The sequence below is a fragment of the Protomyctophum parallelum genome, assembly GCF_964188405.1.
Source record: "Protomyctophum parallelum genome assembly, chromosome: 6".
Classification (NCBI taxonomy): domain Eukaryota; kingdom Metazoa; phylum Chordata; class Actinopteri; order Myctophiformes; family Myctophidae; genus Protomyctophum; species Protomyctophum parallelum.
The window spans coordinates 34,349,447-34,365,725 of record NC_139701.1 but is presented as its reverse complement, the minus strand read 5'-3'; the positions used below and the strand labels follow the sequence as shown (position 1 = coordinate 34,365,725).

At 43.7% G+C, this 16,279-nt stretch overlaps 1 protein-coding gene across 2 annotated transcripts in view; it reads left to right on the top strand.

Annotated features, from left to right (window-relative positions):
* The window catches only part of LOC310860766 (disks large homolog 1-like), a 159,646-nt gene that overhangs the window by 36,794 nt on the left and 106,573 nt on the right, over nucleotides 1-16,279 (top strand). Inside the window, exon 5 of one of the 2 annotated variants that reach the window (XM_083767921.1) lies at nucleotides 15,355-15,471. The exons of the other annotated variant lie outside the window; for it this stretch is intronic. Within the exon in view, the coding sequence (XP_083624047.1) occupies nucleotides 15,355-15,471 (117 nt within the window). The remainder of the gene's footprint in view (nucleotides 1-15,354; nucleotides 15,472-16,279) is intronic. 2 annotated transcript variants of the gene reach the window in all.

Here is a 16,279-nt window from a genome sequence, read left to right as displayed (position 1 = left end):
TTGTTTCAGTTGAATAGACAACACTGAACTCTAGCATATTATGATGTCAGTGTGTCAGAGCAACGGACTATCGCTATGTCTGCTTTTGTTTGCTAGATGCGGTATGTCTAATTTACATAATGGGTGCATATACACTGTACAGTGTTGCTGCTACTTTTGTGCACTGTTAGCTCTTTACATCCCCTCGGGGATCATTCTGACTCCTCTCCAACTAGGGAGGTCAAATGCAGTACAGGAAGCCGGTGTTGTCAACACATGATGTGTGCTGCTATCTAAAGGCAACATTTTATTGGTTTTGCAATTAGGTTGGTTAGACGGCTTGGTTAGACGGTTGTTATTCAGTTAGATCACAGGCAAGCAGAGGGTGTGAGCCTGACAGGTAAACAGAGAGAGTGAGAGACAGAGAGGCAGACAAACAAACAGTTGAGCGAAGCAGAGAAACAAATAGAACTAGAAAAAGTGCCCTTCTGGGCACAGGTCTCCACCAGGAGGATAGGAGTGTGTGTGATGTTTGGCAAAATGTTTAGGAGTAATAGAAACATGTTTTTTTGTTTGTTTGTTTTTTGCAACAATTTTCTTCATTTTGTTGAGGAAATGCAGAGCCAGATCACTCATAGCATCTCTGAGGATAGAATTCTGGATGAGCAGGACAGCATTTTGTAAAAAAAAAACGGGCCACTCTCACACTGAAAACTTTGGAAGGCAATCTAAGCCAATCAGTGTAGAATCTGAAATCCAACTGAAATCCGTCTTGATCACATGACTACAGAGATCATGTGTACCGATTTGCGTGAGATTTGGATGAAATCTGACACACGCACACACACACGGACGGAGTGCAAAACATAGGGCCGATTCATACTCCTATTTTAGAGCCGAATAAAAGTCGGTTCGGCTCTGTAGAGCCTACAATTTGACGTCATTTGAGGTTCGGGGGGGCGGGTACCGTCCTAAAGTCGGCTCTTCGGTGCTACTGAAAATTTCTGACGAGCCGAAATAATTTCGGCACTACAGCGCCGAAACAGCGGTAAAATAGGAGTATGAATCGGCCCTTACTCTCTCCCCATGCCTTCGGCCTGGTGGAGACAATAATACTGTAGAGAGATAAAAAGGGAGAGTTAAAAGATGAGATCAGGATAGTTGTCCTGGTCTGATCACGTGATCGGAAATTGAGGCCGATCACATGATTTTCAAAAGATCGGAATCGGGAGGAAAATATCTGATTATTAATTATTTGTTTATGATTACTGTGGTATTTCTTTCTACTGAGGAGAACCATATAATTAGGTCTGAACTGATTAAAGTTTTATCTTGCTATGCTATGTTTATAATTTACATCCACATGCAGCACCAAAGTCTGTGTCTGCAGCCACCCATATAATGATATTAGACTACTGGATATATAGTCTGTGATTTTGGATATTATACTACTACTTGTGATATGGCATGACAAGTATAACAATATAAAGATCGGATCCGGAAAATCGGCAGATCAGTATCGGCAGATCTCAAAATCAAATGATCAGAATCGGATTGGGAGCAAAAATATGTGATCGGGACTTCCCTAGACATCAGGACAAATTTCAATGTATTTTTAAACACAGGCTCTGGATTTATCTCAACTGGCCAGAGATAGGATCACTTTTAAAGCTTTTGAGGCGTCTGATGAGAAGACAAGCAAAAAGCACACACTGGAACTAGGTCAGACATTTTAGCACATACAAAAAAATGAATACTGCCTAGAGTCCTAACATTACCCAGACAGACTATATCTGCACTGTAGAAACTAGACTAGCCATATTTACCGTACAGTATCATTCTGTGCTTGCTGTGTGTTTTATTTGTATTTTTATGTCTGATCTATCCGTTTCCCCGCCAAAAAACGTAGCCTGTGTTATTTGTCGGGAAGCACACCATTAAGCTGACACAACATCCGGTCGCTGTGTTTTGGATCTTCAAATTAAGGGTTGAACGGATTGATATCCTGGCATATAGTAATCATTCTTTAAACATCGTGGCAGGGATTGTGTTAAGTAAGCCTCTCTGCCATCCATCCTACCAATCTCCACCATAACAAGCAGTCTGACAGAACAGCAACAAAACAACAGGGCACAAAACAACGTGTTTGGGGTGTTTACTGTTAAAGCTATGTAGAACAGAGGGAGAGATGAGGAGGAAAGACACCAGAAAGGAAGGCTGTGAAGACCGAAGAGACAGAGTGAAAGAGAGAAGGAGAGAGAAAGAAAGAGAGGGAAAGACAAAATGAGAGACAGAGAGGGAGGGAGAGATGTGCGTGTGCGTGCGTGTGCGTGAGCGAGATGGCCCTTACGGCAGAGGATCCCCTGCTCTTTGAGCTCTCATCAAGCATGACTAATGCCCAGCTTTACGCACACTAACACACTGACAGCAGATTCAGCATCACAGCGAGTGCCTGTGAGTCAATCTAGTCACGTTTCCCTAACCACGCAAGGTGTGTCTGTGTGTGTGCATGCGTGTGTCTTCGTGCGTGTGCACCACATGCATACAGATGTGTATAATACATGCATGCGACCGCATCACCATGCAGGTGTATGCATATATCTCTATGCAAGGGTGCATGCACATGTGTACATTGCATATCTTTTTTTGCATGAAATGTGTAGCAGCATTGTGATAACAGTGTTTATCAGCCTCGCCACTGGGTAGTGGTTGATTGGTGCTGCCGCGAGGGTGTGTGTATACCAGAGCATATGAGCGGAGTGGGGAGCGGAACGGCGGGATTTTGAATTGAGCATGCAGCGGGTTTTAAAATGGGTCAGAGCGGCTTCGGAGCGAGGACAGCTCCGGTCGGGGTCCGTGCACCACATGTTTGAGCATGCCTGGTCCCACGGAGAGTCACAGAGGTTTCAGACATGACACGCTACAAAATACTTTGTTGTGCCCATGGCTGGGAGGGGGAGGGGGGGGGGGAGAATCAACATGATCAAATGAGCGAGTGTGATAACAGCCCAGGAGTGAGGAGCGGCTCTTTCCCCCGCTCAACGCCGCTCACATGCTCTGGTGTATACTGTACCCCTCCTGAGTCCTGCGGGGCACAGCAGAATCGAACAAGGGTCTAACAGTTAGACTCTAACTGGTGCAAGGTATCCTGATTTGAGATTTACAAACTCAATCTTTGCTATTCTTCCAAGCTGCAGGATGCAATGAACATTATTCCATAATACTAGATGGTCACCTAACTAAACAAAGGAGCTCCTGTACTCTGCATAATCCCTGGGGAGAGAAAACTATATTGTTTTATATTAAAATCATTGTGTATCGCAATGCAATTATCATGTCTAGAAGGGAAAAAAGGGCCATCTTGCCAATTTGTCCGTGTTGTTGTTTCTCCTTTGTCCGAGTGAGACACACACACACACACACACACACACACACACACACACACACACACACACACACACACACACACACACACACACACAAAGCGTACATTTTGAACAAAGGCAGGCAGCGATGTGTCTTTGACCACTGGCCGTGTTGTTTCTGCGTTGTTATTTCTCTGTGAATAAAGGAGAGAGAGAGAGAGAGAGAGAGAGAGAGAGAGAGGTGATGTGTAGAGCAAGGATTGAGAGAGGTATGGAAAGTGCAGTGGAGCATCACCGTGGTTCTAGGAAAGACCCGCTGTGATTGGCCAGGAGTCTAAGAGCCATCAAGCTGGGTTGAAAACGCAGAGCCACAAAGCACAGGCGTGAATGTCATTTCCGCATACGTCATGACGAATTACTTGGCCTATGACATGGCCACCTGAACTGGTACACAAAGTTGTGCGCTCCATGCTGGGCACAACTTTGTAGGTGTGGAATTCTCTCAGTTGTAATAATAGATACTGAAGGATTAATCTACATTGAGCCTGATATATATTCAAAATAAAGTCAGTTTGCCTGACAGAAATATTTTGACAGCAAAATGAATAAACTCTGCACCGTTTTTCAACTCATGTACAGAATGTAACCGCCAAATTGAACAATTATGGGGCAATTTTCATACTGTTTTATACTGTTAAATTACCACTGAGGGTTTTGCTGTGTAGAGCTCCTAGTGAGCCATACCCTGCTGCCTTGGATCTCTGTCAGTGGTTCCGTTTGGCACAGCTACAACTTGTTACAGCTAGCAGGGCCCCTAAATGCCATGAGGAATACAGTAGCAACCATCCCACGTGTTAATGACGCTGCTGGACTCCAGAGACTAAACGTCTCACTTGGTTCCTGGACAAAAAAAGAAGAAGAAAAAAAACAAGCTTAATTAAGACTGGTGAATCTAATGTAGCTACACTAGCTAATATCTCTCTCTGTCTGTCCCCCTCTGTCACACTCACTCTCACATGCACGCACGCACGCACACGCACACACACACACACACACACACACACACACACACGCATGCTCGGGGGGGGGGGGGGGGGGGGGGGGTCAGAAACACCAAAGGTCATGTGGTTCACATTATCGCCTGTGCCTAATCAACAACCACTCAATGTTCAATGTTGAAACCAGTCATGTTTGTATTGGTTATGCCAAGAAATGGCAAGATGTGTTTCTGTTAGATTTGTGAATTTTCTGCTATCTTACGAATCGATTCAAATTATTGGGGTCAAGATGCGATTAAAAATGTTTTTATTTATTTATTTTTAATCGAAACGATTCTCGATTCAATTCCGATTCTTGGGGTCACGATTCAATTAAAAATCTATTCAAAACTATTTAAAAAAAATCAATTATCAATTTATCATTAAAGAAAATATTCTCATTAAATTTTTTTCCCAATCAGTTTTATCTAAATTATTTCAGTCATAGGTCCGATTCATACTCCCATCCTATAGAGCCGACTTTAGGACGGTACCCGCGCCCCCGAACCTCAAATGACGTCACATTGTAGGCTTTACAGAGCCGAACCGACTTTTATTCGGCTCTAAAATAGTATGAATCGCGCCATACTGTTCATACTGTGCCCAGTAAAAATTATTGGCTTTGATGGCATCTTAGGTGTAGTTCTATTTGATGCAGAAACACACACACACGCGCACACACACACACACACACACACACACACACACACACACACACTCATGTATTTGTGTCAAAGGGGAATAAGCCATTGATCACACTAACATAGTTGACACCATTTCATTGTCTCCACCAGGCCGAAGGCATGGGGAGACAGTATGTTTTGCACTCCGTCCGTGTGTGTCCCTGTCCGTCCGTCTGTGTACAGCTAATCTCCGGCACCGTTGGCCCGGTCGATACCAAACTGTGCACATACTTCCTGTGTGCCAACGACAAACCTCTGCCCCAATCTTTCCACACCGGCCTGTTATAGCGCCACCATGATGTCGATTCTTCCAAAACACATTTCTTTATATTACTCGTACACATTTTATCCATACATCACGCAAATCGGTATACACTATCTCTATAGTCGTGTGATCAACATAGGTCTGTCCGCTTTCCCATATTCCATCCCCATTAGCTAAGATTGCCTTCCAAAGTTTGCAGGATTGGTTCGAACAAAATCATGAACGCTGAGTGCAGTTTGAGGGGAATTTTATATGCACATTCCCACTAGACCAAGGAAGAAAGAGGGGAGTTGCACCACTCAGTTCACACAGGTGTAATCTTTCTAGTTCAATCTACTATGCCCAACGCCAGCGCAACGTGGAATATGATATGCCCATATATGGACTTGATATGCTCAATGTCAGTGCTAATCATGGTTTTTATTCAATGGTTTTTGTGTGTCACCCCCACCCCCCATCAATCTGGGAACCCATCGGCCAAACTAAATTAAATATAAAAAATCTGTTGAATTTGCCTCTGGGGGCACCGCCCGCTTCCACGTGTAGAGACCAGATGTCAGCCGGTCACTCTCCTTTAGCGCTCCACTTCCGGTCTCTTTGTTTACATTCCTAACATTCCTATAATATTCTGAGAGATTACCCCCCAATAAACCGGCCAATGCTGTCTAGCTGTGTACTGAAATCTGAACGATGAATGATTTGCAAGCTCATAAACACCCTGCATTTATGCTTGTAGTATACCAGTAAAACGCCTTGAGGGCGAGAAGCAATAGAAAAAAGATCATTACATCATTTTCAAGATCACCTCCCTTGTTGACCCATTTAGACTATATTATTTCTTTGAACCAACAAGGCAAGACATACCTTTCAACACATACATTAAACACACATCAAATCAAATTAACATGAGGGGCATGAGCAACATCATTCAATAGTCTGTAGTACATATCACAGTCATATCACATTATGAGGTACTTCCATTGTCATCATTTCATAACATGTCAATTGAGTAAAAGGGTTCTGATGTCACTCCTGGGCATAATCCTGGTGTGTTACTCTCTAGAGGGTTTCCCTCATGACTAAGTCAGGCCACAAGGACAACAGATAAGATATACAATGTTTAATGGCATCAGTATGGATATGTCCTGACCCATTATGCGTGGATGGCTGAATCTCTCTGTGCATGTACCTACAGTACAGTAAGTGCATTGACTTCAGCATTGATTTATGTGTACTGTCCTCCCGGCTCCCAGTACACATAATCATCATAATTCTGCAGTACAGAGGGGTTCTCCAACTGTTTTGGCTTCAGTATTATCTTTCCTTGATTTCGGAATCTAACCCAACTACAGTTTGATTCGAAAACGGAAATAAATAAATCCATATACCGGTAGCTATAGCATATGATGCTATGAATGAATTAGCCGTGTAACGATACAAGTGTATCGATGCATCGATTTTAATTGCAAAGATTCAACTGTATCGATATACAAACAGCAATATATTGTATCGTTCTACTTTGTAACAAATCATATTCTTTTGCAATTCAAATCAAGATTAGTATTGTTTTGCAATGAAAAGTACTTGTGCATAGTATTTAGCAATTTTAAGAAGAAAAGAAAGAGAAGACAGCCATGGCGGCAAGACTAACAGGAGAGGAGAAAAAAACGATGTATTAATTTTCTTTATCCAAAATTAGTTAATAGCACAGGCAGACTTAAACATGTAGCTAGGTGTACCGAGTCCACATAAGTGAACCTTTCAGGCCTGTTTTCTCAACTCGCTGTTTTCTGCAAGACATTACTCTATAAGCCATATCTCCAAAACTGATGGGTCAAACTGAACAACCAATATGTCAATTTGAAGCTTTGAACCATGGACATTGTAATTTTTGAATACATAATTATGTATTCAAATATTACAATGTCCTTCTATTTGCCAGAGAATGACCATGTACTTAAAGGACAACTTTGGTGTTTTTCAACCTTTTTTTTTTTTTTTTTAAGATATTTTTTTGCGGCTTACGCCTTTATTGATTTTTTAAGGGACAGATAGTAGGCTGACAGGAAACGGGAGAGAGATGGGGGGATGACATGCGGTAAAGGCCGTGTCGGGTTCGGGAGTCGAACCCGCGGCACACCGCGACTGGATCACCAGTCCGGTGCCCAGACCGTTACGCTACGGCCTGGGCCGGTGTTTTTCAACCTTGTTTCATGTTTTAGGTTGTTATTAGAGAAAGTAAAAGATTTTTGTTAAAAAAGAAATTTGTAGGAAATTACATATCTGGCCACAAAATATCACCGGATCTATTGAATGTGAAGGGGGAGGTGACAAACATATTGCGAGCCTATGACACACAGTATGGCATCCCCCTAGTATCCCCTTTCACATTCAGTAGATCCCGTGGTCTTTTGTGGCCAGATGTAATTTATTGGGGTCTAGTAGGACTATAGTAAACGACAATAAAGAATTGTAGTACGACAAATTAGACCGTTCCTCACCCAGGAATCAGCCCAGCTCCTAATCCAGACAACAGTCTTGTCAAAACTCGACTATTGTAACTCCCTCCTTACTGGCCTACCAGCATGCGCACTTAAGCCTCTCCAGCTGATCCAAAATGCCGCAGCTCGCTTGGTCTTCAACCAGCCAAAATTCTCACATGTCTCCCCCCTGCTCCGCTCTCTCCACTGGCTCCCGGTCGCTGCCCGCACAGAATATAAAACTCTGATGCTGAAGTACCCTCACTAAAAACGCCGGGGCAACGCTCCACACGTCCCAGACTCTTCTCCCTTCTGGCTCCAAAACTGTGGAATGCACTTCCCATTGCAGTCAGAACTGCAGCATCACTCCCAATCTTCCGCCGTAGTCTGAAAACCCACCTTTTCAGACTCCATCATGGCCCATAGCACTTACCCTACCCCCTTAGATAGCACTTCCGTAGACTTAGATAGCATTTGATACAGACTTATAGCATGTTATGTAGACAGCACTATAATTACATTGTATATAGTCATAGCACGCCATAGTACATATGTATAGCATAGTAGTATATATGTATAGTTTCATTATATAGATATTCCACTGTTACTTTCTTAGCTTACGCATGTTTCATGATAAATGCTTTTATGTGATGTATTCCCATGCTTTTGTTCTTGCTTAATGTAAGTCGCTCTGGATTAAGAGCGTCTGCTAAATGCCTAAATTGTAAAATTGTAAAATTGTAGTAAACATATTTAGCCACTTGTTCGAATGCCTCCGCCCCCCCTGTCAAAAACAGCTAAAATCACTAAAACGAAAGAAAGCAGCTAATGAAAAAAAATTAAATAACCTAGCCTCGGTACCAGATTTTCATTTTCGTCCGTGCAAAAAATGAAAGCCTGGAGGAACGCATTGGCCTTCCGGGTGGGCGTCACTCCAAATGATGTGATGTAGCGCTGCACTGGGGGGAGAGGAGGGGCCGGGGGGGACTGACAGATCGGTGAGATCCAAACAGGGCGTACGGCGCCGTACGCAAATCTCTGCCGTGACCCGTCCCTCTAGACCAGAAACCTAACCCATTAGTTCAGGCTAATAATAACCTAAAACATGAACCTTGGTTGAAAAAAAACAATGTTGGCCTTTAAGAACCCCTCCCTTAAAACCCCACTATTCACACTATTCAAGCAATTATTTTGCTAAATAGTTACTGTATCGATTTTAAATTGATTCGTATCGTATCCCCTTGAATGAACCAATATCGTCCATGTATCCTATCGTCAACCATGTATCATGATGTGTATCGTATCTCTGTGAAAATAAAATGCATCATTATGTATCGTTACACTGCCTGTAGTAGTCTCTGTAGTAGTATGAATGCCAGTACTATACGGTTTCAGCTGAGAATACACTTTCATCCACATTGGCTGGCACATTGGTGTCATTATGATGAGAGAGAGAGACACACTCCCAAAGGGAAGTTTGGTCCTTCTGCTGAGACAAGAATCTCTCCTTATCTTTTGTAGGTGCCATTGTTCCGACGGCACATTTTTCCCGACATCTTGTATTTAATTATATATAATGTGTCTGAATAATCCCAGATGGGATGGGCTTTGAAAGGCAGCCAGACACGAAAATAAAATCATTCATTCAGCACATTTCTAGACCTCTTCACAGAGTGCTTTACAGAGCATGGTAAATTAAAGCAATAAAATAGCAGGCACAAAAATAGAAAATAGAAACATACAAAGCAATACAAAAATTACATTTAAGAAAAGGCTTTAACATAGAGGTGGGTTTTCAGAAGAGATTTAAAAGATGACATCGATTTTGCACGTCCAAGGTCAACAGGTAGTGCGTTCCAAAGTTTGGGGGCCCAGATTGCAAAAGCCCTGTCACCCTTTGTGACGAGCTGGGCTGTGGGGGTCTCAAGGAGGGCCTTGTCTGAGGATCTGAGTGTGCGTACACAGGCTTGTAGGCTTCCAGCATGTGAAGCCCAACACACCGGGTGCGCAGCGACGCGGCACAGGCGTTGCCGCGCGGAAACGCCTGGAAAATAGAACGGTGGCATATCGGAGCGTCAGGCGAGGCGTGAACGCGCGTCGGACGCCGCCGGTGTGCGATAGGTTCATTGAAAATAACGGAGGCGGCTGTTTTGACGCACGGCGTTCGTAGACGGTGTGTGAGGCCCTTCAGAGACATAGCTGGGAGCTAGGCCGTTCAGAGCTTTAAAAGTAATGTAAAATCTTAAAATCAAAACGGGTAACCAATGAAGAGTAGCTAAGATGGGGGTGATGTGGTCAAGTTTTTTAGAGTTGGTTAACTGTCTGGCAGCTGAATTCTGTACTAATTGGAGAAGGGATAAAGCTATTTGCAGAGACCGGAATAAATAAAGTTACACTAATATAGACGAGAGTAAATAAAAGCATGAATTACCTTTTCTAGATCTGCAGGTGACTGGACATTTTTAATTCGAGCTATATTCCTTAATTGGACGTAGCGTATTTGAACGACTTTGGTTACTACAGAATGGAACAGCGCACCCAGGTTACGGGCCACCTCCTTTACATTGGGGAATAGGCTACCAAGCTCGGAAACAAATTACTGTGTGGAGTTAGGGGGACCAAAAATGATCTCTGCCTCGTTTAATTGTAGGAAGTTGTTTGACATCCAGCCCTTATATTGGAGAGGCATGATAAAAGACTGGACAGATATTTAATTGCATATCATCTGCATAGCAGATGATAGCAGTGACATGATGTTATGGTTGCGAAATATGTTGCCAAAGGGGAGCATATGAATAGAAAACAGAGGGGACAGAGTATAGATCCCTGCGGTATACCACAGGTGAGGTAGTTGGTCGTTGGTCCCACTCACCCCATTACTAACCCAACCCTAACCGCAAGCGAAGCCACGTAGTCGGTGTAATGGGATGTCGTTGGACTTCTGGGCAGGCCCCATCAAACTACCTTTTGTTCCCCTTTTCTCTGTTTATAGTGCTCTGTGTGCGTGCGTGCGTGCGTGCGTGCGTGCGTGCGTGCGTGCGTGCGTGTGTGTGTGTGTGTGTGTGTGTGTGCTCTCACAGCATATACTTCATGAAACAATTACTGACATGCTGAGTGCACAGTGCACACCTGACCTGCCCTGTGATGCGCACAAAGAGAGGGAATGAGAAAGAAAGAGAACACGTGTGCAACAAACACGTTTAAATCAGAGCCCGGCTAGGCCACATGTTTACTGTAATAATCCATGTTAATGCGTGGACGGCAAGCAGCTGAATACATGTAGCCTAACAACAGTTGCAGCATTATATTTTGGATTGAAAACTATTTGATCATAAAGGAGTATTGTAAAAATGTATATAGCCTAAGAGCTTCATCTTGCACAGGTGGATTGATTTGTTACAGTATACTCATTTTGTGGGTGTGTGGCTGTGCGGGTATAATGACTCCTCGACAAAATAAACACGCACAAAAACAGGCACTTCAAAATAATCACGCTGATTGGCTTACCTGCATGGCCGGCAAGAAATCAAATAAATAAATCACAGGTTCTAGTCACATTACATAATAGGCTATTATTAGTGGTTGCGTCTGTGGTTAACAGACGGCTTTGGGCAACTTTTGTGGAGATTCTGTACAGTCTCCTCATTGAGCTTTTCAATTCAAGTGTTAACATTTTACGGGATGGGACTGTGTATTCCATGCATATGTATCCATGACGCTAGTGCTGTTGTAAAGTTTCTTTAGCCATCTCTGTTAGATTTTCTACTTCAAATGTGTGTGCATTGTTGAGTTGTGGTAGGAAACCTTGGCACGTTTAAATGTTGGCCTCTGGTTTGAAGGCGTGCGTGCGTGCGTTCGTGCGTGCGTTTGTGCGTGTGTGTGTGCGTGCGTGTCTGTCTGTGTCTGTGTGTCTGCGTGTCTGTGTGTCTGTGTGTCTCTGTGTGTGTCTGTGTGTCTGTGACTGTGTCTGTGTCTCTGTGTCTCTGTCTCTGTGTGTTTGTGTGTGAAAGAGAGAGTGCACTGTGACTTGCTGATCAGAGGATTTGAAATGTGTATGTGTCTGATTTGCAGTGATAATAATAAATTGGCATTTTGTTTGTTTATTTTTATCAGCCAGGATGTCCTGAGGGATTTATATTTTTTCCGCCTTTTGTCATAAAACTAAACTTCCAAAACCAGCAATTACCGGCCTAACACAATCTCTCCGTTAAAACCTAATTCTTATTTACTTGACTTGTTGCACGGCGCACGCACGCACTCACGCACGTGTGTGTGTGTGTGTGTGTGTGTGTGTGTGTGTGTGTGTGGTACGATACTCCTCTGTGTGTGGTATGGTGTATGTGTGCGTCTTGCTGGGTGGCTAATACTCTCTGTTCTAGCTAACTAGAAGCTTCATTAATGCACTTTCTCTAAGCTAACATCTCTCTACTTTGTCTCTTTTCCTATCCTACCCCTCCTCAAATCCTTTCTTCCATTATCTCTCTCTCTGGTTTCCACCTGCCTCCTCACCCTCTTCATCTTGTCAATTTCCTCATCTCCTCCTCCTGTATCTTCCCTCTCTCTCTCTCTCTCTCTCTCTCTCTCTCTCTCTCTCTCTCTCTCTCTCTCTCTCCCTCTGTGCTGCTTCCGCCCTCTCCATTGCCACACATTACAGAAGTATCGTCACCAAGAAGAAGAAGGTGCATCACCAGGTGCCCCACCAAAGCTACAACCCCTGCCCTGCCCGCAGCATCCAGTGGGCGGGCCCAGGGAGCAGAGGGACACAGGGACTCTAGGCAGGGACGGGAGAGAGGGAGGGTCATGGAAGAGTGTACAGGGAAGAGATGGAGGGACACTTGGGAGGGAGGGGAGGGACGGAGGAACTCTGGGGAGAGACGGTGGTGGGACCCTTGGGAGGGACGGAGGGACACTGGGGAGGGGTGCATCCTGGACCAAAGGAGACACCAGAGATCGGGGGACTTGCGGGAGGAGGGACGGGGGGTCGTCGTGGCGGAGAGAAAGAGGTGGATCACTGGAGAGGGACGGGGGGCATTTTTTGGAGAGGGACGGCTCCTTGGGCCGCCTGGGTGAGCTGCACGGGGCGGAGCTCGTACAAGTGGCGGAGCGGCAGCTGTCTCACATTCAACACGTCCACGGATATGTGACGCACGCACACATCCCACCTGCTAAGGTAACCACCTGTGGTTATCTGTCTGTCTGTCTGTCTGTCTGTGCGCTCTGTTTCCTACTCATGCATACGAAATGTGACCTGTTAAGTCACACACAGTCGCGCGTGCACACACACACACACACACACACACAAGTAGAGATACAGTACACACGTGGACACATGGCTCACATTTACATTGCACCTGCTAAGGTAACTAACACTGCTTGCATGTCTCAATTATTGTTTTGTCAACTCTGTTCACTTAGCTTTAATTTAGTTTATATATGTGGTTCCACTGAATTGTTTATTAAGTAATAATCAGGCTTGCCCGTGTCTACCTATCTATGACCAGGTTGTGTTCATTCAGCCTGGCTAAATTTGATTTAGTGTCGTGAATGTCTGAAGGCTTATTCAAGTTTATGATGCTACTAGGTTTTTAGACTCTCCAGAGAAATTGGCCGAGGAGACACTTGGCATAGAAATATTTTATAATGACAAGAAGCTGTTTTGATGCAGCTCCAGAAGTTTTTTAAAAGAAGGAACAATGTACTGGCCTAAATTTGCCAACCCTGCAGAGGGATTTTCTTGATATGGGAGTACCTTTGTAGAACTCTGCTTGCTGCCCACTTGAATGCTTGCCCCATTTTCTTTTTTCTTTCTTTTTCTTTTTTATAGTCCCCACTACAGCCCCATATTGCATTCTGTCTGTCTGTCTTTCTCTTTCACTTGGTGTCTCTGTTTTTCTTTCACTCTTTATCTCTTTCTTTGGATCTTGAATACACCCTTACTTACTTACATGTGTAATCCTATAAATCTTTATTTGTTTCTTGCCTGGTCTCTATGTATAGGTACTGAAAGAGTTCCCCATGAGTGGAGTGGAATGGGTTAGTGGAGTAGTTGTGGTTGGTATCTAGCCCCACCTTGTGGCAGCACAGCGTCTGCCTCTTACCTCATCTCCTCCACACTTTTGCAAGAACACATCTTTAACATTTGTGCTATTTGAAACACCAATACTGGAAATTCCAGACAGTAGGCAGAAGCTTGACTTTGAGCATTTAAATATATAAAGTTTCAAGATGTAAGAAGGTTCTCAAGGTTCTTTATTATTTTTCTCCAGAGGAAGAAATTTGTCTTAGACAAAGGGCCCGCATGCAAGCGTAGCCCTTATGTCCATGTCGCTGCAGTGCAGCGCCAAATACATCTTTCTTGCATCATAGAAAAAGAAAAAGAAAACGGGGAGGGAGAGAGAAAAAGAATGCGACCGCCCTCTTCAAGAGGCAAGCAAAGAAGGAGATAATCATGGGTCAATGTAAAACAGTTCTAGACCCACCATGTTGTAAAACGTGATCGGTACCTTTGAAGAGTTAATTTCATTAAGGTCTGTCCGCTTGTCCGATCCGTCTGTCCCCTACAAGCTCTTCAAGCTTGTCCGAAATACAAGCTCATATACAGTAGCTAGGCTGTTTTCGCTGGACATTCACCTACAGAATATTGATGCTAGGGTTCAAGTGGGACATTTGCATTTGTTTCTGTGAGTAGTCAATCATGGGTTAATGATTTCCAGGGATGATGCAGGCCTAGTAACATATCATTGCTGTCGGGTGGAAACCCTTCCTTTTTTATTATTATTTTTAAAACATTTTAGCCACTATTTTCTCTACACCGTGCGTGCGTGCGCCTTCGTCCATGGTGCCACCGGTGTGTTTGGGTGTCCAAGTTATTTTGGGATCTCTTTCCCGTACACGACACGTGCGTGCGTGCGTGCGTGCGTGCGTGCGTGCGTGCGTGCGTGTCTCTGGGCAGCTCCTCTATGGCAGATGGAGCTGCCATCCTGTTCTCCCTGTGAACCTGTTCTTTTGTCACTGGACACACACAAACATACACACACACGCTGTTCAAAGGCAGCCTCTCTGACTTGAAGTTTGAGCAGCCTGAAGTAATAGGCTGGAGATCTTGTAATAGTGTGTCATCACCTCTTAATACAAACTCTTTATAGATGAATACCTTTTACTGACTAGTAATAATACAAATAAAATAGTCACTAGGAATTAATGTGGATTTTTGCAGTGCACACACACACACACACACACACACACACACACACACACACACACACACACACACACACAATGTGGTACTGAAATGCACAGCGGTGGTATTTGGTGTGTAAATATCGTACAGTACAGTGTGCACTATGCATGCATTTCTGCGATAGTTAAAGTAAAACCCAGCATCTTTCAAAGACTTTGTTATAGACTGGTCCTAACCTAACAATAAACGTTACCACACTGAAATATAAATCTGTTCCTTTTCACGAAAACAACTCCTGTGATTTTAAATGCTCGTTGGCCACATTGTAGGGCGGTGCCATGCTGAGCTCTCTCTATACACCGTAGGTAGAATCTCCTGACGGACTGTTTGGTGAAGAGGTGTGGTCTCACCCAGAAGGGGATGGGCTCGGTGAAGTCCCACCTTTCTCCACTCTCTACCCACAAAGCCACACCTACTATCAGGTAACCCTGCCTCCGAACGTGACGCATGCCTCGATCGCATCTGCCTGATTATCATTTTTTTCATTCACATTTTGGAAACAATCTCTCGTCTCTTTTTTTGGATTTCTTTTTCTTTTTTTTAGTTCTTCTCATTTGCTGCTTTTAGTTGGTTATCCTAATAATAATTCATTGTGAGTCAGTGGATTATTAGCCAAGGACCTGTGCTAGTTGTTTGATATGGTGATGTATCACGGCTGAGGTGTGTAAATCACTCTATGCCTAGAGTGCATTCATCCTGATACATCTATAAGCACTGTAGGCTGATTGCATGCATCATGCGTGTAATGCTCAATAGACACTATTGTAAGAAACTATCCCAACCAATTCTACAGTATAGCAACACACTCTACATCATGCTAAACTGTGCTGTCTTCCACCTCACTGTGTTTTTAGTTTAAGTTTTAGTCTAAATTCAATTCATTTATTGTCAGATCAGTTGCCCTGCTGTATACCCTACTGTGTTTGGCTTCTGATGTGATGCGTTGTGGTTCACACAAAAACAACATAGTATGTGCTACAAATTGCGAATGGATATTGTGGGGTGTTTGATTTCCAACTTACCGTACATGCTCTAAACATATAATGTTCCTTAAAGAAGATATTGACAGCCTGTAGTTAGAGAAATGTTGCCAGACTCTGTATCTTAGCCCTTTGGATGTCCTTGCCATTTTATTTATTTATTTTGAACATCATCCATTAGAACAAGAGAGTGGCGCAATTGACCGAAGACCGCAGCCAACTTGCCATCGGAGTTTGGAAGCGCTCCTTT